General features: G+C 39.4%; 1 protein-coding gene across 4 annotated transcripts in view; it reads right to left on the bottom strand.

Moving 5' to 3' along the window:
- The window catches only part of sbf1 (SET binding factor 1), an 82,918-nt gene extending 65,747 nt beyond the window's left edge, over nt 1–17,171 (bottom strand). For all 4 annotated transcript variants that reach the window (XM_042511534.1, XM_042511532.1, XM_042511533.1 and 1 more), the window contains exon 1: nt 16,995–17,171. In XM_042511534.1, the coding sequence (XP_042367468.1) occupies nt 16,995–17,049 (55 nt within the window). In that variant the 5' untranslated portion in view covers nt 17,050–17,171. The remainder of the gene's footprint in view (nt 1–16,994) is intronic.
- Nucleotides 17,172–27,765: the final 10,594 nt, after the last annotated feature.

Genomic DNA, 27,765 nt, shown 5'->3' on the forward strand with positions numbered 1-27,765 from the left:
CAGTCAAGAGACACCTTCATGAATATAAATGCAGAGGATTTACAACAAGGTGTAAACTAATGGTACCATTCAAGAACAGGAAAGCCAGATTAGACTTTGCCAGAAAACATCTAAAAAAGCCTCAAATGTTCTGGAATCAGATTCTTTGGACAAATGAAACCAAAATAAACTTATATCAGGATGATGGAAAGAGAAAAGTATGGAGAAGGAAAGAAGAAGCTCATGATCCAAAGCACACCACATCATGTGTCAAACATGGTGGAGGCAATGTCATAGCATGGGCCTGTATGGCTGCCAATGGAACAGGCTCACTAGTGTTCATTGATGATGTGACTGCTGGTAGAAGTAGCGAGATAAATTCTGAGGTATATAGGCCTAAACTCTCTGCTTATATTCAACCAAATGCTAGAAAACTAATAGGGCGGTGCTTCAACGTGCAGATGGATAATGACCCTAAACATACAGCAAAAGCAACTCAAGATTTTTTTGAAGGCAAAAAAAAGACTATTCTCCAATTGCCAAGTAGGTCACCTGACCTCAACCCAATAGAGCGTGCTTTCCAGTTACCAAAAACAAAACTGAAGGCAGAAAGACCCACAAACAAACAGCAACTGAAGATGGCTGCAGTGAAGGCCTGGCAAAGCATCTCCAGGGAGGAAACTACAAACTACAAGTTTGGTGATGACTATGGGCTATAAAATTCAATTTTGATAAAATATTGTTATAATAAAGTTAAAAAGTGCTGTTGTAGTTAAATAAATCTAAGCAGAACTCCTGGTGCTCTTATTTTGAAGCACCCATCTTGTCTTGGGCTGGAAGTGTTGATGGTTTTGTTTTAAAGTTGAAGCATTGGGTCAACAGTTAGTTGGTGTGGTGCCTTTGAATGTGAGGATTTAATCGCTGTGTGAGCTGGAAACAAATTAAGAGCTCTACATATATTAACAATATTTGTAAATTGCAATAGTGCTTCATGGTTAGAAAATGTGACTTAAGATTCACTATCAGATCTCTGCAGATGCAAAAACAGTCAACTACTCACACTATTGTTACACTTGTTTAAAGTTAAACTTTTACTTTGGCACCATTAAACATGAAGATTTACAGAGGAATTATGGGTTCAAAACTTCCAGATGATCTGCATAACCTTTGAAGAGTTATGTGATGCAATAAAAGATCTTGTTGTGCCTGCTGCATCATGAGGGAGCCAGTTCCTACTGACAAGCACGTAGCCATAGCATCATGTGACCTAGAAAAGCCAAACAACTGTTTCCATTGCACTTTTGCCAAATATAGCTCTTTCGATTTGTCTGAAATACCACCTGATGGGAGTTTTTTCTAAATTGATGATATCTGCAATTTCAATTTGGGCAATTTGAGGGTTAATAGAAAGCGGCCTAATTTGAACCCGATGTTTGCGATATCGTCATTTCATCCGTCAGATGGGGAACAAGCCCCACATTTAGTGTATTCAATACATCGCTCACCCTTACTTCAGTCGTTCTAAATCTCGTGCACCGTTTGCAGCAACATAACAACAGTACACAGCATGTTAAGAGGGATCAGAGTGTTCATGAGAGAAGCTGCTATCACTGCATCACTTTTACCAACAACACTATCTGCACTGAGTTAAGATAACATCTCCAGAAACATCCACAGAGATGAAGTCAAAACACACAAAACTATGACATCATGATATTAAGGCTGAATGCCGCACCCTCTGACAGTGCTCCCTCAGCTATTGTCCACCCAGTTTGCTCATGCACACACAAATGCACGGGCACTCTCTTTCTGATACACACAAATGCAGGACAGTGTTGTTGAGTAATGCAAAGAAGTGTGAGTCACTCTGATTAAATGCAGCACCTCCAGAATCAGGGCCCCTCATGGGGTCAGAGGCAACACACTGATCAGCACATCAATAAGTAACACCTGACATTTAGAGCTGTCTAAATTTGGTGTCAGATGACCGTAAAGACGATAATCCTGCATAAATAAATGAGCTAGTCCGTGGTGAACACCCGACTGAGCAAAGCTGCCATTTAGGAACCAAACAGAGGGTGAAAAAAACCTCTCTCTGGCAAGCGCTGTCGCCCTGGAGACAATGTGGGACGTTTTCTTTGTGCAAAAGCTCTTCAGCAAACTCACATCCTTCCTGCAAAACTAATGCTGTCCACCACCCGAACATCCAAACAAAAACGGAGGCTTTCCAAGAGGGGAAATGGCCTCAGAGGGACACAGCAGCTAGAGAGACTGAACTTATTTCAGCTGTAGGTAGCAGACTGCTTCAGAGCGATGACTGATAACATGAGTTTTATTTCCTCTCACTTCTCATTTCGCCTCCGCAGCTACAGGTGGCCGTCTGCAAGTGTGCTCTGCTTCAGCCTGAGCCACCACACTGACTGTTGGAGCAGGGAAACCTGCCAGCGCTCACACAACACAGGCCATCTACTTTGCACTCACTCCGGGCAGTGTCTTAGACTAAAGAACATCCAGGATAATGCTTCCACTAAAACACAAACACACCTCGGCTTGTTTAGTGATTCATATCCTGCTCCTAAATCTCTACACTAGTTTGAATTATTTTGAAATTGCAGACCACAAAGCAAGTTGCAATAATTGATTTCACTTGCAAAGTCTACTGAAGTGAACTGGGGATGCCAAGAGTAATTCAGAATAATTATGACAACAATCTGGCAGAATAATAATGTCAATTTAGCAATTCCCGAGCCAGCGTCTGCAGTAACACTTGCTAACACAGGACTTAAAGACTGGCCCATAATGAAAAGACTTCAAATTTTAACAGATGTTGAAAATGTGCGAGGCCCCACACATCGGGCCATGTAATGATAAACAGTTCTGTTCCTATTGTGTGTGAAGAGCAAAAATTTGGCAAAACAGCACACCACACACTAAGAGATTCCATTCAAGAACAACCAGAGTCTCCGATTCTCAAAACCAGAAGTCTTGTAAATCCTTTGCGATTAAAAGTGACGCCAGAGTAAAAAGCAATTTGGACAATGGGCAGGAAAAATTAGCTGTTAGTTTGTGCACTACTTTTAACAGAAAATTCATGAAAAAAAAAATGAATTAATATGGATGTAGTCGCGGACAATGTGAACATGGACTGTATATGTTAGAATTCGAGCAAATGGAGAGTAATCTTTGAGTTAAATCTCATTTTAACATTACATTAAATCTCTATGAAACCTGGAGTATCACCAGCGATCTTCAGGGTTCCCCCCACAATACGTCATAGATATTCTATGTGTTTAAAATCTGCAAATTCCGAACAGATCCCGTGATTTAAACACAACGAACTCTTAACATACCTCACAATTAGGGATGGGGATTGTTGATTTTTATTGATGTAGATACCATTGTCGAGACTCCTCAGCGAAAGAAATGATTTTGCAACATGAATTGCATTTTGACTCCTCCTCATCTTTTGCTTTGGTAAAATGTAGCCAAACTGTAGAGCTCTTCTCACGTTCAGCCATCAGATTTCCTCTTCGCTTGGTTTGATACCTTTCGGCTGGCAGCTGAATTGTATTCAAAAACTTTATTGGACAATTGATGTATGCAGACCAGTGATTGGATTAAATGACGTGACTGAATGTAATGCTATATTGCCAGATCCACGAGATTCGATAGCAGTATCGATAAGATCAAACTTTATTGATTTTCAGAAACGAGTCCTCAACAGAACTGGGTTTTGATCCCGAGCCCTACTCACACCACAGGATAATCTGGCAAGATGATCTTTAGAACCATCAAAAACCCCGGGGCTATGCTGGTTATTTTTGATAGGAGGTAATCAGGTCCAAAATTGGCTACATTTTCCGGTAATATGTACCTGGGATTAGTCAACTGAAATATTTTTTTAGGTGAGATACGTCACAGGACAAAGAAGTAAAGGCCAGGTGATCAGTGGTAGTTAGACGGCTGTTTGCTCTGAGATCTGTCTTCTCTTCAGTCGGGATTTAACTATACATCAATCTAGACTGATATACCAAATCATGATCAATGATTCATTATCACTGATTTAAAGTTGTATGATGTAAAAATGTAAAGAATTTTTTAGAAATCAACATGTTTCAATTATTTTATATTTGCAATTTCAATTCGTGCAATTTGAGGGCATATGGACACCTGCCTACTGAGGTAAAGTCGCCTTTTTCTATTATTTTATCTACGCCACGTTTGAGAATATAACAGTAAGATAATTTATGAATCAGCGGAGAATGAACATGTGTAATTTATCAAGCGGCAACAACAAGTGTATTTTCGTGAGTGGAAATAACGAGGTCAGATCTCTTAAAGTTATTAAAATCAAGCTTTTTCTAAAGTAAGTGTTGCCTTGAGAAATATCCAACAAGCTGAGAAAAAAAGATCAAGTGGAGGTCAGGGACACATTGCAAGTCAGCTTTTATGAGGTAAGCATGTTTGGCAGTATGTAAAGAGAGAGACCAGAATATAACATTGAGGCTGGTCTGACTTCCAAGAGTGATGGGGCATGAGTGACATAAATCAGGGGCAGTGTGTTGGACTCATCAGTGGGTGACTGTCACATGATGAGGAAGGCACATGGCCTGCATGCTGACATGATGCTGTCACGGATAAAGTTCAGTCCAGTGGCACTTAAAGGAGCGTGTATTCACTGTGCACAAACAGCCTCAAGATGTCAAGAGGACGTCATTAAATCGTCCCTCTGTACTTGTAGCATCAGGATTCCGAGGAGGACAGTCACAGTTGACCAGAGGATATCAGTTGTCTTAATAAACCCAGGAAATCACCACAGACACAATGACATACAGGAAATATGGTCTTAATGCAAGCAGCTCCTTAGACGCAAACAAGACTTCCGTGTGCTACCCCAGAATACTGCAACAGGAAACACGATAGCTGTGGGCTAACGTACTCAATCACAACTTATCTTCTGCCGCGCAGACCTTTGTCTGTCCTCAGCAGCATTACTTTACATCCCTCTATAATCACTTCAACCAAACACTCTTCTTTCCTCATTTATCACCTCTACTATATTATAGGGCCAGATTTTATTGAGTTGCAAAATAACCCCAAAAATCTTTCTCCTACCACAGCACGTACGCACATGGCCCGGAAATTACATCTCGTTACCTTGGCAACTGATAGCCGAGAGACAGACGCGTGCATGATGTCTCATAACCAAACAGGAACCAGACCAAGTGACTATAAACCAACGGGGGCAGACAGCTAGGTTCAGAAGCTCACTGACTTTATCTGGCCTGTTTAAACCTTTTTAATACTTTGAAACCTGAGCAAACGGTAGAAAGTTACGAGTTGTAAAATCATTATCTGAAATTTAGCACAACAAAAAACAAAAATGGTTCAAGTTGACAAACAGAAAGATAGAAAAATAGGCAGGCAGACAGACATAAAAAAACGTTGACAAAAATTGTTAATATAGCTTGTTGTTTTTTTTATATATATTTTTCCCTTTTTACAAAATATTAACTTAATATAATTTCTCTCTCTGTCTCTCTTTTCAAAAACGAATTTTCAGGTCATTTTCTTGTTCGTTTTTTCTTTAATATGTTGCAAATTGTGGGTAATCTCTTGCAAAATTGCCCCTTGCCTTTTTAGCCATGTTTTCAAAGGATATCAAACCAATTTGCTCAGGTTTCAAAGGTTAAAATGCTTGTGTTAATTCCTTTCATCTCTCCTCAACACAAAAGGAGCAAAATGCAACACACATAATTAACCCATAAAAGCGCATTTCTGTGCTATCTGTGGTTGCTGAATTTACTGGCAATGATCACTTAAATTGGGTATATCACTGATATCACTTATCCGTCAAAATGCGCCTGCAGTTCCTTACACAGCATATTACAATGGCTGGCGGTTTTTAAGAGACAGTGCTTGGGTCTCATGTTGCCTCAAAAGCTTTTTAATGCAGCGGAGGGGCGGGTGATATGTCGATTGTACTCTTAGTAGAAAATGACTGTATCGCAAACATAAAGTGTAAATTGCCGTCATTTTGTTTAAGCCACCAGCGTGAGACTGGCTTTGTCATTTCCTCTCTCTCATTCCGGTGGTTACCTTCTGATTTATAACAACATTTCAGTTACATTTAAACAGTATTTTCATTAACTTTAATGTAACAGCACTTTAACTTTATTGTAAAAGTATTTTCGTTAAATTTAATGGAACAGCACTTGATTTACCTATGTTATACCAATACCCAATTTAACTTCTCATTACTTTAGGTAACTTTATTTAACAGTACACTGTTTACCTTTATTATAACAGTACTTAATTTAACTTTGCTGGAAAAGTATTTTAACAAACTTTATTGTAACAGTAAATAACTTACCTTCACTGTAACAGTATTTTCATTAACTTTAGTGTAATAGTACTGAATTTACCTATATTATAACATCACTTAATTCAACTTCATATTAACAGTATTTTTGTTAACTTTAGTATAACAGTACTTTTACCTTTATTAAAACATTACTTAATTTATCTTCAATGTAACAGTACTTTAGTTAACTTTATTGTAACAGTACTCTATTTACCGTCATTAAACCCGTTCCTTATTTACCTTTATTATAACAGTACTCTAATTACCTTTATGATATCAGTACTTCATTTAATTTTATTGCAACAGCAGATTAATTCAAAGATACGTTTTTTGAACATTACGCTCATGCCCTTCAGACATGGCTCAATCTCCAATCTCCATAATTTGTCAATTAAGACAGACAATAGCTGTCTATATGTCAACATCTGACAGATTTAAAACAGATTTTGCTATCAGCATCTTAAATAATGTTCGTCATGTGCATGCGAGATGCTTAAAGTGTTTTCCTGAATGTACAGTTGTAAGATTTATTAAAATAGTAGTGGTCGATGAATATTCTGATTTTGCAATGTTATTTCATCTTTACCTCGTTTGCCCCACATAGCCATGGGAATGAAAACATTTTAAAAACATAGATGTGAAATAAGAAGAATCTCCCCATATTACTACCATACAACCACAGTCATTTTATTTGTTCTACTTGTTCTACTTTTTATTTTATACTAATGCACGATTTCCCTGCCCCTGTTTTTTGTTTTATGACTGGTTTTTATGTGCATGTGTTCCAGTATGATTAAATTTTTTAAAGCACTGCTGAGAGGGGCAGTCACAATTTCATTGTATTTGTGATATAATAACAATAAAGGCTTCTTATCTTATCTTACTTGATTCACAGTGTTTGGTGGTGTTTTTAAACTTTTATTCAACCAAAATGTAACGTGCTCTTCATAGGACAGAACAAGATGTACATTTAATCTCACTTTGTGCTTATTTAACCTTGTGCTGCTGCAGCCTTTCCATTAGTAATAACAGCATATTCTGAGTTGTGCTGCCTCGAAGTATTTATAGAAATGTTACTCACTCAAAACTAGTATTACTGCAATTGTGACATTTACGTAGTGTAAACCTGACTCGGGCTCAATTTCAGACATGTGACCAGCATGTATAAGTGCCATTAAATGCAAGTGTACTTGCATGTCTGAACATGCTTTAGAGTGGAGCTCACATGAGCACGAGCCTTTGAGTGATGCAATGATGAAACGGTACCCTGTGTATACAACAAAGTCTGCATTTTTAAGTTATTAGCAGAGACCCTCAAACAGCATGATGTAATATTTTGGTCATATTTCCGAGTCTTTGCCACCGGGAGTCAAATCTAAAGCCCTTTGCTTCACCTTTAATCTGAGTAACCTTTAAACAGCACAGACCTCTTTCGAGGGGGAGGGGAGAGCAGCAGACGTGGCATTAATACAGCACAGTGACAGAGACATCAAACCAGGTCTGGACCCATAACACTCCTTTAATCTGTATAGTCGATCTAATCACCGGCAAGATTACAGCGAGCACAGTGGACGTCTGGGAGGCAGATTTCCTTCTTTTCTGAACGACAGATATGATCTTGAGGTTGTCCTTATAAAGATGAGGCTTAATCCTTTACCACCAGTCACTCACTTTGGTGTTTCTGATGCATTTATTTAGCATCACAGAGATATTAACTGGAAAATGAGGGGCTGTTGATATTTGTAACAATGCCAATCAATAAAAATCCAGCCTTGGATATGCTTAGATAAGGAGAGTACTTTCTCAAAAACTATCTTATATTGTTGTTATTTCGACATATATTATATGTATTATACATATTATTATATATATTTTTTTTGATTAATCGATTAATCTCTAGATTTTTTTTAATTGATCTAACTATTATTTTTTTATTACTCTATAAATATAACAATGAATTTACAAAAAATAGCCCAGTCTTAACTGGTAATCTGTGTTTTACAGTCTGATATAAAGTCTCTCCAAAAAAAAATTAATGCAAGAGCTTGTTCCACTCAAGTAAAAGGAATGTAGTGCAATCTACAGTTAGCAATCCAACAGCAAAATAAATAAAACAATGTAAAATTCAAGTCACTTTTACAGTAACAAACCTCAAATCCAACAGTCCAACAAAATATCTTATAGTAAAATTAGTGCAATTTTAATAGCACTATAACTTTTCTCTAACAAAAATAATTATAACTAGTACAATCTTTCTGCATCAGAATAGTCCAGCCTTAACTGGGCCTTCAGGCATACAGCTGCCTGCTGATATGAGTGATGTATTTTCATATTTATAAGCACATATTCCTCTATTAAGTTATACAAGCTCCTGCACAGCTGACAACCCCGTCCTGTAAATGTTTCAAAATAAAATGCATTGTATCAGCAACTGATGGCATTCTGTCAACAGAGACACAGTCAGATAGCTTTTGTTTTGAAAGGGAAGCAAGGAAGTTGAGGTAAAACAAACATCTTTGTATTTCCTCACCTCTGTGACACAGCGACTTTAAACTACGGTATAAAATGGTATAGAGTCAACAAACACGAGTAAAACAAGAGACGCGCCACCGTTTCTATAGATGTGCTGCAGCTGACACGCAGCTCAGACGCACCTGACAATGTCTAATGGAGGTAAAAATATAAAGATTTGAAATTCCAAGATTATGAGTCAAATTGCACTTTCAAAAAAGAGCGCAAACACTTCATTTATGAAATAAATCAATCATGAATCATGATGCACACATCTGACAATATTATCTCTAATGAATGAGGAAAAAATGGCAATAATATTGCATGTGCAAGGGTTTACCCCATGCATACACAGTCTAAAGTGTGACACAAACAGGGTGTTGCAGTGATGTGGTTACAAACCAGCCACACAGCCAACTCTGCTAATCCTAACAACCCCCTATCTTCAAATCAAAACTGCTCCGGACATGCTGGAATCACCCCTCAGGGACTTAAACGATTGCTCCCTCGAGCACCAATAGGCTGACTTTGAGCAGCACTGACTCAGCCTTTGTACTGAGAGGGGACAGAGACATTCTCTGAATTCCAGGGAAACCATCAAAGCGCCAAGGAGCAGGGCATCCCTAATGCCCCCTTACACACACACACGTCCTGTGTGGCTGTAAATACCAAAACAATGTGAATATTAACCATTCAAAACCAGAGCAAAATCTGTGTCAAAAACACAGGGAAGGCAAGAAACAACTTAAGAAGACATTATCCAAAAACTAGTATGAAATTAGTAAAAAAAAGTATGAGGATTACCTGAATGCAAGAATCAAATAAAATAAAAAACGAGAAAAATAAAAAAACAAAAAAAATTACAAGGAAATTACCACAAAAAAACTGCTTGAAATTTATAATTTTGAAAAAGAAAATATATATATAATATTTTCTGATAATTATAGCTCTCTCGACATTTTTACTAGCTTTTTTAAAAGTCATTTCCCAAATGTAATTTCTTGAAATTTATGGGACATTTCTTTGCCTTTTTCCCCAAGTTTTTATAAGAAATCAACTAATGAAACTAACTTAAAACTTATGAAAGGTATCTGAGTGCAGCACAAGAAAGTGATGCTGATCCTGGTTTCAAGGGGTTAAAAGGCACCTTTGTTGAAGCCCCTAAGAACAGGAAATATGCTGCTAATTGCCCTGAATCTTTAAATGTCTAAATGCAGAGTGAAAGACCAAGCCCTCTGTTGCCCTGCAGGCTGCAGATCACATTTACTTAGCAACACACACACACACACACACACACACACACACACACACACACACAAAAAAAGCCTTGAATTACAATTTGAGTATAAAGTGTATGACAGGAGAATCCCTGTCTGCAGGCCATGTGTAAGTAACACAACATGTGTACGAATCTGCATCCCTACCCCCAGCATAAGCGCGCGCGCACACACACACACACACACACACACACACACACACACACACACACAAACACAAACACACACATGCATGTATCTGTGTAACAGGAATGAGGGAATGAGGGCAGCGTTGGGGCCCTGGGGCCACTGTCTTCCTCATGAATAACAAGCTTTCAGCACAGCGGACAGACTGCTGTAATACAGCCACACAAAAACACACACAGACACACACACACACACACACACACAGTCGGACAAGAGCAAAGTCACAACAGTGATACACTGGAGGTTCCCCCCTGACCACAGCACAATGACAGCTGTCTATAAATGCTGCAAACATGTTTCCTGTTCTTTTAATTGCATAATTATGATTTATAAGATTATTTTTTTAGCTTTACTGCTATAATAAAGCTGATGTGTACCTGCCTTTATGAGCTGCTAACACCAAAATGACTACCTCAGTTTGGTGCCAGAGGAGTACTGATGTCCTGTGGAGGTCTAAATGCTGGTTTACTGAAATAAAAAAGTTTGTTTTGTCTGAAGAACTGCTCAGACTCAAAGCGACTGCATATAAGCACAAAAGGTGCCGCTGCTATCTTCACCCAAGAAATATTAGCATCAAGATTTGTCACAAACTGGTCAAAATGCGACAATCCCTCACCACATCCTGCAGCCCACAGTGGGGCAAACGTTGCCGTGGTAACGCAGCAAACACACAGAGACAGCCACAATCATTCAGGCGGCCATGTGAATGGCAGACTGGAAAGGAGCTCACGCCAACACACACACACACACACACACACAAGCGTCAGTGCGCCGCAGCCACGACCCAGCGTCACTCTGTCCCCCTATGAAAGGCAGATTGTGAGGGTCTATTTCTGGAGGGCCTGAAAGGCTGCGGCCCTGCTCGGGAGCGATGGAGGAAGTGGCTGCCCGCAGGCAGGCACTGCTGGCAGCATCACACACTCTCCTCTCTCCTCCACTCACTTCATCCTGCTTTCAATCTGAGAGGTTTCTATTTCCCCTCGGAGCCTTATGCAGCCTCATGCAGAGCCTTGCTTGCATTCACACTGGGCTGAGTGCACCTGTGAGCGCAACATGAATTAGTCACAGCTTTGACACAATAACGGAAATCCCTATTCAACACTGCAGCATCTCAATTAAATACTTTATGAATGTTCAATAGTTTTACCAGAGTTATTCGGACGCCGGACAGCTTGGTGGCCTGGGGATTTGAGGTTCCATCTAAGACTGGGTAACAGAACTGGAAAATGACCCTGTACCAAGTAGCATCTAAACTTTTGCAGTCAAACAATACCTGAATTTAACTGTTTTTGTACCTAGAAAAAAATATGGCCATTTGTTTTGTTTTGCTCGCAGCCGATCACTGCAAGCATTCTTCGATTGGTGACGTGCGATTGGCCCACTGCAGCAGCAGCTATAACCCATACAGTCTGTGGTGTGGCGGAGTTGAGCGTGGTGTATATGATGTAGTTGGAGTCAAGTTATAGTTAAATAATTTAGACTGATTTTTTTCACATATGAAATTCATTTGAAATGTTATAATACTGGGCAGTGTTTCCCACAGAATGAGAGTGTATTTGTGGCTATAGCTGATGACAACAACAGCAAACTTTTCTTTTCTTTTAAATCCAGATGTGTCACTTTAAATGATTCTGTGCCCCCTCTCTTAATTCAGAGGATTTGCAGGTCGAGCTCTCTTTATTTCCTCAGCAGCAATATGTAAATTTCAGGGTGGATAACTGATTTATCCATTTGTTCAAACCTCAAGTTTCACTTCACAGCACCTGACGATCTTCTGCTCCATCTGTGCCCAGAGTGTTGTACAATAAACAACTGAAAAGTATATGTATTCCAATACCACTCCTAATGAATGATCCAGCTCCAATAATAAAATATCTATTTGTGACAGCAGATGTTTTTAGTTGTGGCGGGCTGCCGCATTTAAATGAATGTGTGGGAAACCCTGCTAAAGTCAATATGATACATGAGTTTCAGTATAGATACCAACATAATTGTTTGTCTATACCTTACTCTGTATCTAACTCTGCAGGTGTTTCAACAAGCCTAAATTTCTACATGTTAAATGTAATTTAAACACAAGCGGCCATACAAAAGATTTGCCCAGATAGAAAAGTCTAAAATTGGGCATAATATAAAAGACAGTTTTCAGTATGTTGCATTACTGAGGTTTGATAGCCAGCCCTTACTGAACTGAACAGAAATATCACTGTCAGTCAGTCCGGTGTCACCTCATTATTTAAAATCATAGGCAACACTGGAGATAAAACCGGTGTCAGAAGTGAAATATGAAACTATTTTGCTTACAGAGCCACCATAACTGATACAAAGCTGTCCCAGCTAACAGTCACAGCACACTGCTTGATGGCTTTTGTTTGATATCACAGCACCCTTACACCACACATCATGACCACACTGTATCGCAGCAACAGAGACAACCTGAGATTTGTAAACAAAACAGCCCGCATGCACGCTCAGTCTGCCCTGGGTGCTCCTCTTTGTGTCCTCACTGGCCTCTGATGTTGTGAATGGTGCTAGCTTGACTGCGAGCTGTAGGAGTTTGTGTATGTGTGTGTACAAGAGGCCGGGCCTCAGTGGACGATGTGTGTGCCTGAGCTGTCACTCCAGCCTAAAAACAACCATTCTGTTTAGAGCTGCTGCTGCTGCTGTAATGACCAACACTCTCAAACTGCAGCGCCGGAGGCACACAGATGGCGCTACAATAGAGCCTGTATGTTAGCATCTGCGTGTGTGTTTGTGTGAATGCAGCATGTGTCTCTTCACTGTCTTGAATGAGACCGCCTCGCACAGTCGCAAACACAACGCCCCTTTCCTGGTTTTCAGACACGCAGAGGGAGACAATCTGGATTCTCGATCTAAACACAAGTCTCCCTCAGGTCCTCTCGCCAGTTTCCTGTTTGAGCGTCAGAATTCATATGCATTTAGCTGCTGAGGACTCTGCGCTGTGGAGGAACCGCTGTCAAAACACTGTGACATGCTGTGCAGTTTCTCACGAGACCCTTGCTAGGAGGACCACACCCCAGCAACTATGGTCCCTTCATAACCAAAGAGTAGCCATCTTGGCTCTAAGTAACATTCACTGATCGTATAGCCTCTAGGTTGAGCACAATGTGACACCTGACACTTCAGAGACAAATGTAGACAGTGAATGGGAGATTCAAGGCTCTTCCCTCCAGATTAGACAAGCCAAACTGTCACTGTGTTTTAACAAGGAACAAGAGCTGCTTCTAAAAATCAGAAGAAAAAGTGGGCAAGAAACAGTTCTGCCTGCAGCATGTTCCTGTTTGTAAACACCCACAAGGTTTCTGCTGGTGACAGCGCTTGGAAAGGCAGATGAGCAGTGATGATGTCAGCCCTGAAAACCTGTCAGTGCCCACGCTTGCGAAACATTCCACTGACTGAGTGACAACCAACACCCAGACACACACACACACACACACACACACACACACACACACACACACACACACACACACACGCACACACACGCACACACACAGGATGTATGAAATATTTAAACACAAGAGGAAACTCCACCGTGCTTCAGAATTCCTGGTATTCTTATGATCGAGGACTGTTCTTTCTCGATTCACAGCCAAGTGTTTTGTTTTGGTTTTTTTACATTCATTTAGTGCCAACAGCATTATGACTGGAAAGGATTTAATTACAATGAAAAACTATTGTACAAACGTATAAAAATTTGGCGTCAGACTCTAAATTCAGTCTCAACACTTTGTAACTTTACTGTGGAAGCCTGGTGATAAAGACTGTACAGAAGCATATTGATCCAACTGCAGAGGATGCACTTAGGACGTTAAAGTGATGGTTCAGATTTTTTTTGAAGTGGGGTTGTATGAGCTATGAAACCCTTTGAAATCTAAGCAAATTGACCAGATTATAAAAAAAAACATGGGAAGAAGTTATATGTTACAAAAAAATTACCTGAAATTTAACACAACAAAGACAAGAAAAATATTTAAATTAAAAAAAACAAATAAAAATAAAAAAGTCAATGATAATAATAATAATAATAATAATAATAATAATAATGAACAACCAATAAAACAACATGATAACATAAATCACGTAAATAAAAAGTAATAAATAAATATTAAGATAAAACAGATGATAGTAATCATAATAATAATAACAAATGTAATTCCTGAACATTTTCCCTATCTTTTATTATTAATATCTTCTCTCTCTCACCAATTTTTTGGTCATTTGTGGGACATTTCTTGCAAAAATTGCTCATTACCTTTTTAGACATGTTTTCAAAAGAAATAAAATCAGTTTGGTCAGATTTCAGAGGTTTAAATGCATGTGAAAAAGCGTGTGAACACAGTACAAGAAAACTGATCTCAAAGGGTTTACCAAAGTCAGTGTATTACCTACAGTAGATGTCAGTCTGCACGCCCCCACTTTGAATTAGCAGGCTGGAGTCTGACATGAAAGCTAAGCCACATACTGCTGTGGATGCGGACCAGCAATAAAATTTATTCTAGCCACCTAAAAAAACATCTGACTTCAAAAGATCAATATCATTTTAAGTGTACACTATATTGAGATTATTTTCACCTCTTTTATCTTTTCGTTCAGACAGCCTGGTTTGATGAGGAAGCTGTTAACTTCTTGCTAGTGCTTCTGGGGAGATATTTGTCCCCAGACTTTGATGCGTAGTGAGTGCTCTTGACTGTCGCAGTACTCTTTGGTAGAGGCTGCAGCGGATGCAATGCAGCAGCACAGAGAAAGAGACACTTTGACTCATAAATAGCTCTCTTTTAATGCAAATTGTAATACTTGTGAATTGTATTTTGTCTCCCTTTGTGTCTCTGTCTGCAACTTTGTAGTCCTGGCCAGGTCTCCCTTAAAAAGAGAATCTTAATCTCAATGGGACCACCCCAGTTAAATAAATGTTAAATAAATAAACAAACTTGATATGGAAAAAATGGTCAAATATTCATATTCAACACACAAATCTTAATCGACCAACATAATAATAAGTAGGTACAACCCTACTTAAATATGTTTTGCTGCTGACCCCTCCACAGCAGTATGTTCTTTGGCTTCCTTTTCGGACTCCAGCCTGATTCTTCAAACTGGGGGTGTGCCGACTAACATCTACTGCATGCATAACACTGGAAAAGTACCTCATACAACTCCACTGCAAGAAATCTGAACTATCCCTTTAACTGCAGAGGATAGGAAGTTAATGATGATTGCCAGAGCATCATAAAATGATGGCAATGATGATGAGAATCACCTCAATGAGGCTATCAGAGATGAAAAACACAGTCCCTCCACCTAAAAACCTTTTGTAAACACTGAAGCAGCAGTGGTGGGGCAACGCCAACAATCATCATCACCCTTAAGTGTTTGGTTTTACAAGCCATGGGAGCCTTGATCCATTAAAGCCACTGTGGCTTTAATGTCTGGTTCCCAGATGCTTTTTTACAGGCGTGTTCTGCTCTGCATTGCATCCAGGCTGGGTAGAACAGGAAGGAGAGTTTCTGCAGCGTTTGCAGTGTCCACGTTATAACATCCTGCATTCAACACCCCCCATCCCCACCCCAAAACACAAAAAAACCCTACAAGATGCAATAAGTGCAATCAGAAAATTGATGTAGGTCGCTCCAGCATCATCAAGTTAAAAGCCCTGGCTGCTTTTAGCTGCACAGGGCTTGTCATGTTACAATTTGCCTCTCCTGAATAAGTCATAGGCAAAAATCCACTCTGAATAAAAGACTGTAGCACGTTACGAGCTGCATGCTTCCACTGGATAGGCGGGTTGAATATTTCATGATTAAACGGGCCATTATACTGCACGGATCTAGGCCAAGGCTCCGGCTAAAGGGAGGGAAGGGGGGCTCAGATAACGGTCCAAACCCCGTCCCAACAACACAAGGGAACAGAGCTCCGGTCCGAGGGGGCTCAGGGAGGGGCAAAGCCATCTGGGTTAATCCACACAAAACACAGACAAAGAAAACAATCCGCAATTCCGCAGAGGAGAAGCATCGATTTCCAGTTTAAAAATCACGCTTTAGGTAAAGTGCAAGCGGAAATCAGCAGGGTTTTCATGCTCCGGCTGCCCCATTACCTACTCAGGACCCTGCAGCCACAACACTAACGACTCACTGTCCAAAAAATTATGCCTTTTAAAATGCTACCTTTAAATGACGACTGTTGCACTAGTATAATTTGTAAATGACGACAGAGAAAGATGCAGGGTGAATAAATCCGTCTTAGGTCACAGCCGACCAAGCAGCCAGCCAGCCCCCCTCAGAGCTAGCCCGGCTAACGTTAGCTCCTACCAGATAAAGTTAGCTTAAGTTTGCTGTCAACAGAGTAACACTGTTTGTTTGGCTAACTTTAAATCACACCTGGAAGTTAAGCACTGCACTAGAGTTGTGCATTCAATGTGTTTTCCCCACAGAAATGCTGGACACCAGCTGACAGGCTGGCATTTAAGCACACTAATCCGGTGAGGCCTGCGCAGCCTCGGCCCAAAATTGTAAGCTAACCGCCAGCCGACTGCACTTATCGTCAGCTTGTTGTGAGTGTCTGCCCGGCCCGTCCCCGCCTCCCTCCCCGCCTCCTATTTACCCACAGCTAATAATACGCCGTTGAAGCTAGCAGAACAGGCTAACTCAAGTACCCACCTCGCTTGTCGAGGTCGTAGCCGACCACCACGTAGTAGTCGGCGAGCCTGGCCATCTTTGGAGCTCACGGCGACAAGCCTTTCTCGCTAAATCCTCTTCGCTTTTTGCCGTCAATTGTCCATTTACGTCCTACCGGCGATAGACACATCACGGGCGACAGTAGCATCCTTCCAGCTGCACCCCGCCGCCATACTGTCAGTGTGCCGTGCCCTGACAGCCGCGAGTCTGCGCACTCAGGGACCTCCAGGGAGGGGCTACTCGACAGGAATGTCCCATGTGAGAAGCCCAAACCAGCTCAGGGCCAAAAGTCTGACCAAAACCTATAATAAACCCAACAGTACCGTGACCGTCTCTAGAGGGGTGAGAGGTGGTGGTGATTCTGGTAGCCCTAAAACTAAAAAATAAATTCAGTGCTTTATTTTTAAAACGGTCATCCCAGAGCAGAATCAGGCTATTTCTGGGGGCCCCGAATTGCCCCAGATTTTTAGTACAGAAGATACTGTTGAAAACAAAATAATGTATTTTTTTCCAACACACACACACACACACACACACACACACACACACACACACACATACATCTATATATATATATATATATATATATATATATATGGCTTGAATGTATTCATGCACTAATGCCCTCTGTGCTAATGCCCAGGCTATATGTGTGTGTGTGTGTGTGTGTGTGTGTGTGTGTGTGTGTCTGTTTGTGCCTAATTCTAAAAAGATAATATGTCTGTCTGTACTATATGTTATACTTATACGCAACTTAAATAGTTAGTTACATTCCACCAATGTTAACATGAATACATGCCTACATGTTACTATTTTTCCCAACTCTGGTATATCTTTTTTTTTTTAATATAGCAGTTGCAAATATTTTTAAGGGTAAATAATGTGCCAGAGTGCATTTTAAAAAAGCAGCAAAATAACGCTTGTTCATCAAAAACATCTTCCCCCTGCGACCTCCTTACAAAGGTGCAGGCTGAGCCCCCAATGTCTTTAAATCCTAGAGACGCCCCTGCTCACTGTGCTTTAAAGAAGGGACTCCTTATCTAACAGTATGTGCTGGTTGTTCAGTATTTGGTTGAAACTGTGTGATTGTTTGGGGAAGAATATTGTGCTGATTTTGTAGAGGTGGCGTTTTGAATGAATAAATGAATGAATGAATACTCTTTATTGTCTTTTTACTCAGGTACAATCAAATTTTGCAAGGCTTCTCTCAGCGTAGATAAAATAAAAACAAATAAACAAATAAAAGCATAAAAGACTGCAAGTTTTAGAATGCTGACATTATCTATCTCTGCTTTTCAACCTGCACATCAAAAACGTTTAAAAACTGTGAAAGCCTCGTGTTTATTGAAATCAGCTGCACAAGAATGACATTTAAGATGATGTGTCCCAGTCATAAACTGATCTGAGTGCAGTTGTTATTGACGTGGCCAGGAAGAGATGTGGTTGGGTGTTGGTGTGTAAAAGTTCAGCTGTAATATATTCTCTTTGTGTCGTAGCCAGGACTTTAATGAACGATCCAGCTCTAATGTGATGTAGCTCTGCTAGCTTGGGAGTTAGTCAACTGAGGGAAATGTTGGGAACATGTAGTCATTTAACTCATTGAAACCCTCTTTCAAAAACACAGGGAGGGGGCAATGAGCAACTTAAGAGGATATGACCCCAAAATAAGCAAAAAAAAAAATACTGAAATAAAATAAAACAACATTGTAAAAAAGTTCAAAATTTACCAGAACATTGGCAAAAAAAAAAGATAGCAGAAAGTAAATAAAAAAAGGAAATTACAACAAAAAATGGGCTTAAAAATTCTGAAGAATTCTGCAAGCAGCCAAAGACAAGATGATCCAAAAATCTGCAAGAAATTACTTTAGAAAAAAATAAAATTACTTAATAATTATTTAAAAATGAGAGTTGTAATGTGATTTTAAATCTATAATTATGAGAATTATACATAGAGTTTTTCCTTAGACAATTTTCCCTAGCTTTTGAAAAGTATTTTTCTAAATCTACCACTTTCTTGTAATCTGTGTAACATATATTACCAAGTTGCTATTCACTTTTTTCTGGTGAAATCGCACCAGTGTGCTTAAGGTAGAAAGGTTTAACCCTTTGAAACCTGGACCGACATCAGTTTGTGGTGTTACCTTTGGATGCCTTTCAGAGTTTAAATCCAGGCAAATTGGTTTGATTTCTTTTAAAAAGAAAAAGGCAATGAGCAACTTGTCAAGAGATTGGCATGAAAATTGCATTCAAATTAGGAAAGTTTGAAAATGGACTGAACATTTGTAAAATAAGTGAATAAAAAAACAAAATAAAATTCAAAATGACAGAGAAGAGAAAAAAATATAATTTAACTATAATTATATATTTAATGATAATTAGATTTACATTTTAGCACTTTTTTGCCACCAATTTCATTGTTTTTTTTTTTAACATTTTTCTTTTGTTTTTTTTTTCATGTGCTAATTTTCAGGTAAGTCTTTTGTAACTTTCTGAAAAGTTGGGGTAATTTTTAAAGAGATTTAGTCATATTGCTCAGGTTTCAAGGGGTTAAATAATTGTGAAAAGGCATCCGTAAGCAACACAAGAAAAGGAATGTTGCTCCAGGTTTCAAAGGGTTAAAGGCACATACAGTTCAAAATTAAAATTCAGCCATTAATTTAGAATTCAGTCTTAAGCTTTATACATAACCACTGTGCCAAACCACTTTAGTTAATGAAACATCCTTTTACAGCTTCCAGAAGCATAAAATGTCAATGAGATAGATTTCACCTTGGTCATCATTTATCCAAGCTTCTGCGGCCAAACTTTTTCCAAAACTCCAATATCCATCACTTTTATATCCGATATTTCCCCCCCACTGACCAACCTCAGAGCACCAAGCCGGAAAATATAGCAAACGTAAAAAATGTTGAACTTGAAACACTTGAAACATGCTAAGTAAGCCTGCAGAAAACCTTGGCATGATGTTATAGTGTCACTTATGCAGATAACATGTGAGTGGGACATGAGGAAGACCTGATGTCACACATCCGCACGGCCCGTCCTTGGCTGTCAGTAGCCTCGAGAGAATTCTGACACTTCCTGTGCTGTGACTTTTGACCCCATAGCGCTTATCACTCTCTGCTTGAAAACAATCCGGAGTATGAGATGTCACATTTTTCTTTAAGAGCTTTGTTTTCCTATCACTCAGTAACAACTTCTTTTCTCACACAGTTATCGGAGAGTTGGAGGACAGCGCTGCTCTGTTACAAGCACGGCCTCTGACAACCTGAGCTACAGGAGATAAACTCAGACCGGTTTGTGGGTACTATTTTCAGGGTGTCACACTTCGGTCACCGCTGTGGTTTGGATTCTTACAGTTGACATTTACTGTACTGAAACCTTGAACCACACTTGACAAGTTGCCAGAGAGACAGACAGCAGGAGAAACAGACAGACAGACAAAGACAAGAGCGGACTCCCCATCTAGCAGGAAACGTTCCCACAACATTGGCTAACGTTACCAACAAGTTGCATTAAGGAAAACATTCTAATCTAATGTTCAAAAAATGTTTTAAGGATGTTTATAATTTCAAATTATGTTCCTGTAAGGTTATAAGCTGACAAAGACGTAACATTACAACTGCAACATTCTGAGGCTGTTTTGGTGACAGATCATAGAATGTTCTTTTATAAAATGTTTCCCCAATGTTACATAAGAACAAAGGAAGAACATTTTCAAAGCACCATTCAGAACATGTTAGTGAGGGCTGAGATTATAGACCTTTTTTAAAAATGAAAATGTAATGTTATGTGATATGTTAACAAACTGAAAAAAAACATTTTTTGATGTTTAAAGAGAATGTTACCCTAGATTTAAAAAGAATGTTCTGGGAACTAAAAGAAAACTGAAAACGTTACTAAAACATTGCATTGGTTGTTTTGCACCATTCTCAGAAGGATTTTAGAACCAAAGATTGCGGCAAACAGTCCCTAAGGGTTTTTATCTCAAGTCATTGTCTATAAAATGTCAGAAAATAGTGTGAAAACAACAGTTACAATGCTTAAAAGCAGATGACTTTTAAACAAAACTAAAGACATTTACACTACAAATTGCTGTAGAAAAGGCATAGATTTGTACATACATTTTTAAAATTTACAAAACACAAAACTTAAAGCTCACTATAATCTAGACTCTTTCCACACAATTATAATTTTGTTGGATCATTCATGTGCATTTCTGTTGTAATTATGATTTTTCACCATGCACTGACAGCAGCAGGCAGGAAGGAGTGTAAGATAACCCTGCCAGCACAGAGCCACACTCACTGCCAATATGTTTATCAGTGATGTCAATGTACAGTGAGAGCTTTGCTATTTTGATATTCTGTCATCATCTTACTTTTTTCTGGTCACCTTTTATTTTTAGGAATGAAGAAGACAGAGAGCTAGGTACCTTTCCCCTCACTGATTCCGGTTCCTCAGACCTACAGCCCAATCAGAGCAAAAATTCACTCTGTGCAGGATGCAACAGCCATGTGACTTCCTGCAGACTAACCAACACACAGGAAGTGGTTTCAAGGCCTCTTGCACATCATTGCTCTTCACGAGGCTATTCCAGCAGTCGACTTCCGTTCAGCTCAGGTGAAGCATAGCACATGAAAACGCTTCATTAGTCAGGTTGTGCAGCCATGAGATTAATTCCCCAGAGCTGGCAAACGTATTTGCTCACAGTCACAGCAATGTTTTAATTGAATACTGTCACTGTGAGTGATACTCACGTAGGTGACTTATTCTGTCGTGAATGATGAACCATAAACACAGCACTTCCCTTTGCTGTAACTGGAGCTCCTCTGTTTCTGGGATGTGGCAAAAGACTGTGTTTACAGTAAACTGCTGTAAATCCTGATTTGTAACTAACATGTTTTTACCCATAACACCCGAGCAAGATGACCACAGACAGGGAATCATAACAGCGTCATTTATTTGCTATGCCTCCTGCACAAAAAAATGAGTATTGCTTTGTATTTTTAATTTAATTGGTAAAAAGAATGACATTATAAAAAAATGGCACAGAGAAAAGCAGTATCAAAACTCAAAATAGCGTACATGAATCACACATAAAAACGCTGATAGGTCGTAAGCTGTGACTCAAAGGCCTTTGTGCACAGGAGGGTTTCCCTCCCAAAAAAATTGCCACAAATGTGGAAGCTCAGTTTTCTTCATTGCATGCTGTGATTCCTGGGAGCTGCGGCTGTTATCAGCCACTTCTGTCCTTGGCCATCATCTTTCCCACACTGTAATCCAATCTCTCATTTGTCCACAAAACTGGCAGAACACTGTCTGGTTAGCTCCCTCCTCTCAGGTCTCCTCCCACACGCTGCTGCGCTGGTGAGCAGCCACGGCAAACAAACTTGACTCAGACTGAGGCAACAAACTTGCTGGTACACCATCTCAAACAAGCAATGTAAATAAAGTTTATGGAGGCAGCCAAGAGGATGCTGACAGCTCAGCAGTGGGAAAATGACTCCAATTTGAGTCTACAGGGGGACTTGTGCAACAATTACTTCAAAATCCAAGACGACACTTTGATATAATGTTTGTTTTTGATGTCCAAATATACTAATAAATGATATTCGTTTTGTATTTTGGAGGTTAACTCAGTCTGGTCCTCATGGGAAGCATCAAAACAGAGTCACTCTCAGCTAGAGCTGCTTTACAGTGTATTCTGTTGATGTATCATGAGGTTCACTAGGGGGCAGCAATCATTATGCTTCCATCCTCCTCATGGAACAAACCTGACCAAGTGAGAAAAGTCTGGCTTCAGTGCAGTCCAAAATATCCCAAAACAGCGAGCAGATATTAACACAGATATTAAAAGTCTATTGAGAAAAGCTGCAATTAATTATCTCTGGCTGTGTCACCTATTTGTGCAGAAAGGAAGGAGGAGGAAGAAGTGCAGCATGTGCTTTCAAAGTGTGGTCAATTTTGCTTGATTCAACACTAAACAAACCAATAATAATAAAAAATCTGGCTGAAATGTACAAAATATTGAAGTAAGATGTGGTTTCTAATAATCAGGGAGGAAGAGGCGCTGCAGGACAGACGGATCTGTGATGATGCAGGGATGTAGCAGTCTAAATCACGTGCTACTGAAGTGGAGACCTGAGAAAACATTCAGTTTTCAATCAGATCAGGTGCTGCGGAGAAAGAAAACATGTACTTTGGATGAAGTGTTTCCTCGAAAACAGGAGAAACCAGACGTTCTCCCAAAGGAGCCATTAGTCCTCCTCAAACCTGCAGGTCACGTGTGTTTGTATATGAAGTCCTCTGGCTCAGCCACTTGAGGTCACATTGCCTCTGCTCAGATGATTGATTTGTTTTCTGTGTTGTACTACTTCAGAGCCAGGACACTTCAGCATCAAGCTGCTGATGTTTATGTGCATTTTGACATTAAACCCCCAAAACACGTCACAGCAAAAAATTTCAAAACATGTTGAACCTGTTTACTACAAGGATAAAGGGTTGATTCACTCAAACTGTAAAAGTAGTTGTATTTTCAACCCAGTGGTCAAATACAGAAGCTTTGTCACACCCCTTAGCGTTTCATAGCGACACACATGACACCCTTTAGCATCTCTATGTGACACATAGCTGAAACACATTGTAACACGTCGTTTCTATGATATGGTTGCAGTAAAGTTTAGGTATCAAAACTACTTTGTTAAGTATATAAAGATGTTCTGGGTTAAAATAAGGAAGTTTGCTACATAATATAACATGACATAAGTTAGTGTTGTCAATGCTGAACAGCCTTACATACATAGTGCAACGTTACATTAAAACATCATTGACTTTTGGTTTCACACAGGACACAAACTGTTGTCTCCTTGGTGAAAGTCCTGTGTTTGTTTGACACATCCACTTCCCTTCCCTCTCACCCTGTTATACTGCATCAGTTGCTTTCGGTGTGAGTTAGTTGAAACCCTGAGACACAAAAAGGCGGCCTTTAATGTCGATATGACTGACAACGGACGTGACAAAGCGTCAATAAATCTGCTGACATTCTATTTTTCACTTACTCAGCAAATCCCACAAAAAAGACCAAAAAATATAAAATAATTGGCGTAGACTATTTTGAAGCCTTGAGATTAATATTTTGTCTGTCACCATTTTTACTTCATAGAGTCAGAAATGAATATATATGTCTAGCTGCAAGCTTGGTTAGCATAGTACATTTACAGCTTTTGTTAACTGTGATAATGCTAATGCTAATTTCAATTAATTAATTTTTTAAGTCCATCAAAACACTATGTACTTACCAAAAGAAAAACAAAAAACTTAATATCTGACTCCTTATAGGGTCTTTTAATACAACCAAATACTGAACTTTTTTAGCTAACCAAAATGTTCCTTGAAACATTCATGAAACATGTCTATTTTGGCTGTAAGTTCTTTTTTTAAAAAAAAACATGACCTTTAGTTTCCAAATTACAGTTTGTATCCCCCAAGATACATTGGCCATTTAGGGTATAATTTTAACCCTTTCCCTTTTATTGAATAATAAATCACATGGCAACATTTAAAACATTATATAAACAATTAATTAGCTACTTTCTCTTGTTTTGCAAACAAATTTTTAAAAAGGTGAAAAAAATCTTAATTGTTACATACAGCATTTTTTTGAATGTACGAAACAAATCTAATCTTTGAATCAACAATCTATTAGCATTTAGAAACTAAACATTTCATTTCTGTTTTTATACTATCATCTAAAAGCAGAAGGTGTTCAAGTTTCTGCATCAGCACCATGAGCAAGTAGCAACCTGCTGGACTAAAAAATTAAGCCAAAATAGAATTTCAAAAACTTCAGTTCCTCTAGTGACCACTTGGGGCTTGCTCCAAGTGAACCTAAATGCATGTGAAAGTTCATTTCACTGCAGTTAGTGTTTGCCGTTATCCCGCCTAATGAGACATCTGCTTATTTGCACTGTTTACGCAACCTTAAAAACAGGCTATGTCCCCATCTCACCCATTCAAAGATTAACAACAAAGACAGAAAACACCACACAAACAAGCAAAGATCCCTCTGCTCTTTGATCAGTTGACTAAGTTCCGCAACTTCTCCTTTTCGGACGAGTTTCAAAGCCACAGATGGAGGCTCTTTTAAAAAGTGCCGCGTTGTCCGGCTCAGAGTACATGTGCTCATATTTGCTAATTGCCGCCTAAAAACAAAGTAAAACCAGTGCATGACTGAGAGATCAAACCCGGCGGGAAGCCTGTGTTCACAACTGATTCACTGGCTTTTGTCACATGCCAGAGAACTCTTACATAAACGGGTCAGAATCAGTGAAGAAGTGACCTGATTCCACAGCCAAGAACGAGTGATGAATGAGTTACTATCAGCTGTCTGTGATGGGAAATGTATCATGGATTATTGTGTCATCAAAGTCAAAGTCAATATGTGGGCTGTGGGTGAAAGTCAATGTGTATAAATGCACCCTAAACCCAGGAAGAATGTCAAAGGTCAGGACCACACGTTTTGGGCAACAAATTGTCCCAAAGTAGCTTGTGAAAATGAAAATGAAGACTGGAAGAATTCTCTCAATGCATCTGAACGTGGATTAGTGTGTCAGAGGCCGGTCAAGCTGTGGCACTAACTCTGATAGCATTAAAACTGCTGAGAAACTACACGAGATGATCAAAGAAAGGTCTGTAAGATGATAGCGACAGGAGTGAGAAGTTGGCAGCGATCACTGACAAATCTGTCCGAGCAAATATCCCTCGCGGTGCTTCACATTACACTCAAGGCAGGGATCACATAGTACATTAAAGTCCTGGGTTAGCAACAATTACACAGCATGATACACACGACTGTGAAGAATTCTTGATACTTTTAGCCTTTACTCACTGTAAAAGATTTCGGGAAGTTAAATGACTTACTCAAGCTACTTAGCTGGAAACTGCATTTGCTTTCACAGATTTCTTCTAGTTTTACGATAATTTTCACAGTCCTCAGACTCTTTTCACCATGTTTGTGAAAAGGCATCCCAATGCATCAAATATCACAGCTTAGTTGGTTCCATTCACGTCTGCATATAATGCGTTTGGTACCCTCCTGCGACTATTGTTGGTGTTGCAAGACGGCATGTCAAATGATCTTGATAAATGCACTGTGCCTTTTCAAAATACACCTCCATTTTCACAGGAAAAGTACAATTTCTGCTCATTAGATGCATACAGTCTCTTTCCAAAATGAACTTACATCAGTTAAACACCTCATGGTGTCGCAGCGACGGACGTGATGATGTCACACCAGGACGCAAACTGATGAACTTTAACAACTTATCAAAACTGGACTCAAATTCATCTGCAACAGCATTTCAGACAATGTTTGACCACAGTGAGTCTCTCCTCCAAACATACCTCCAGTTTCCAAACACCGAGGTAGCCAGCCCCCAGTCCCCAGCTGCAAATACACTCTTCAGCACTCCAAAACCTAGTACACCAGCCACCACTTTCAACAAGCACTCAAAATCAGAAAAAAAAGAAAATGATGGTCAAGTCAAGAACTGTTACAATCCCCGTATTTAACGCGGAACACAGTATTGCTCTGTTAATGGCAAAAAATGTCATATTTTATGTTTATTATGTTATTTCCCTGTGCAACAAAAATGCATGGTTAGGTTTAGAAAAGAAAACACCATAGTTTCGTCCGTCTAAACGTATCCTACAAGAAAGGTGTCTTTTGGTGTGGTGTCTGACGCCAAAATCCCTAACCAAGAGGTTGTATTTGATGATTCTGAAAAAGAAAAGGCTCGCTATTGCAAGTTAAGTATTGAAATGGACTGCAAATAATTGATGTATAATAAACAAATGCATTTCAAGTCATGTTGTGGAGCCACACAAAATGTTGTTGAGGGCTCGCACTTATGGGCAACTATTGGGTTTTTTATAGATGATTTTTAGGCTTTCTACAATTGTAATAGCTTGAAAAAAATGTAGCTGCTGTAAATGGGAAAAACACTCTCCATGAGAGAGCGTGCGCCCAAACCCCCCTCATTTTGGGCTTAGCCACCATTGTTTACAACATCTGGCTACACCCCTGAGTATGGATATGCTTTTAGATAAACTTCTCAAAAAAGTTTAAAAAAATGTTTTTGTCATGACAGATGGGAGTTTATTTTCATCCAGATGGTTATGGCCATGTCAGTTTATTCTGTATTTAAAAAAAAAAAAAAGTCTTTACGTCTACTACATGTGCTTTTTTTCTTGAGGCAGGCCTGCTGATGTTTATTTAGATGAGCCCGAGCTGATTTGTACAACAGCCAGAAGACAAATAACAAACATTACATCCTTACATTCCTCATGGAGTCTCTGACTCTGTTTTTGTCTCTCCGGCACATGGATGCGCCGCGTCTTTGTTGCACCAGTAAAGGCGTCCACTCAACTGTTGGGAACCTGCTCAACATGCTTCCTTGGAAACGAATGTTGCGTAACAGCATGTGAGGCAGGATCAGGTGTATATATGTACAAGCGTGTCTCTACATCAGTCAGTGGAATTAGAGAGGAAGGAGGGAGCTTGGACAGCGTACAAAAATCCTCGCTAATGAGATGAAATACGCTGCATAGAATTCATCTGAGTCATTAAACTGAATTGTGCGGTGCATGTCGAGACCTGTGACATATCTGCTTCACATCTGTCCTAACACGCTTCAAAACACAACTGAAAGTAATAGAGTTTGGTTTGGTAACAAAGCATGCTAACTACTTT

Source organism: Plectropomus leopardus, chromosome 22 (genome assembly GCF_008729295.1).
Source record: "Plectropomus leopardus isolate mb chromosome 22, YSFRI_Pleo_2.0, whole genome shotgun sequence".
In the NCBI taxonomy this organism is placed as follows: domain Eukaryota; kingdom Metazoa; phylum Chordata; class Actinopteri; order Perciformes; family Serranidae; genus Plectropomus; species Plectropomus leopardus.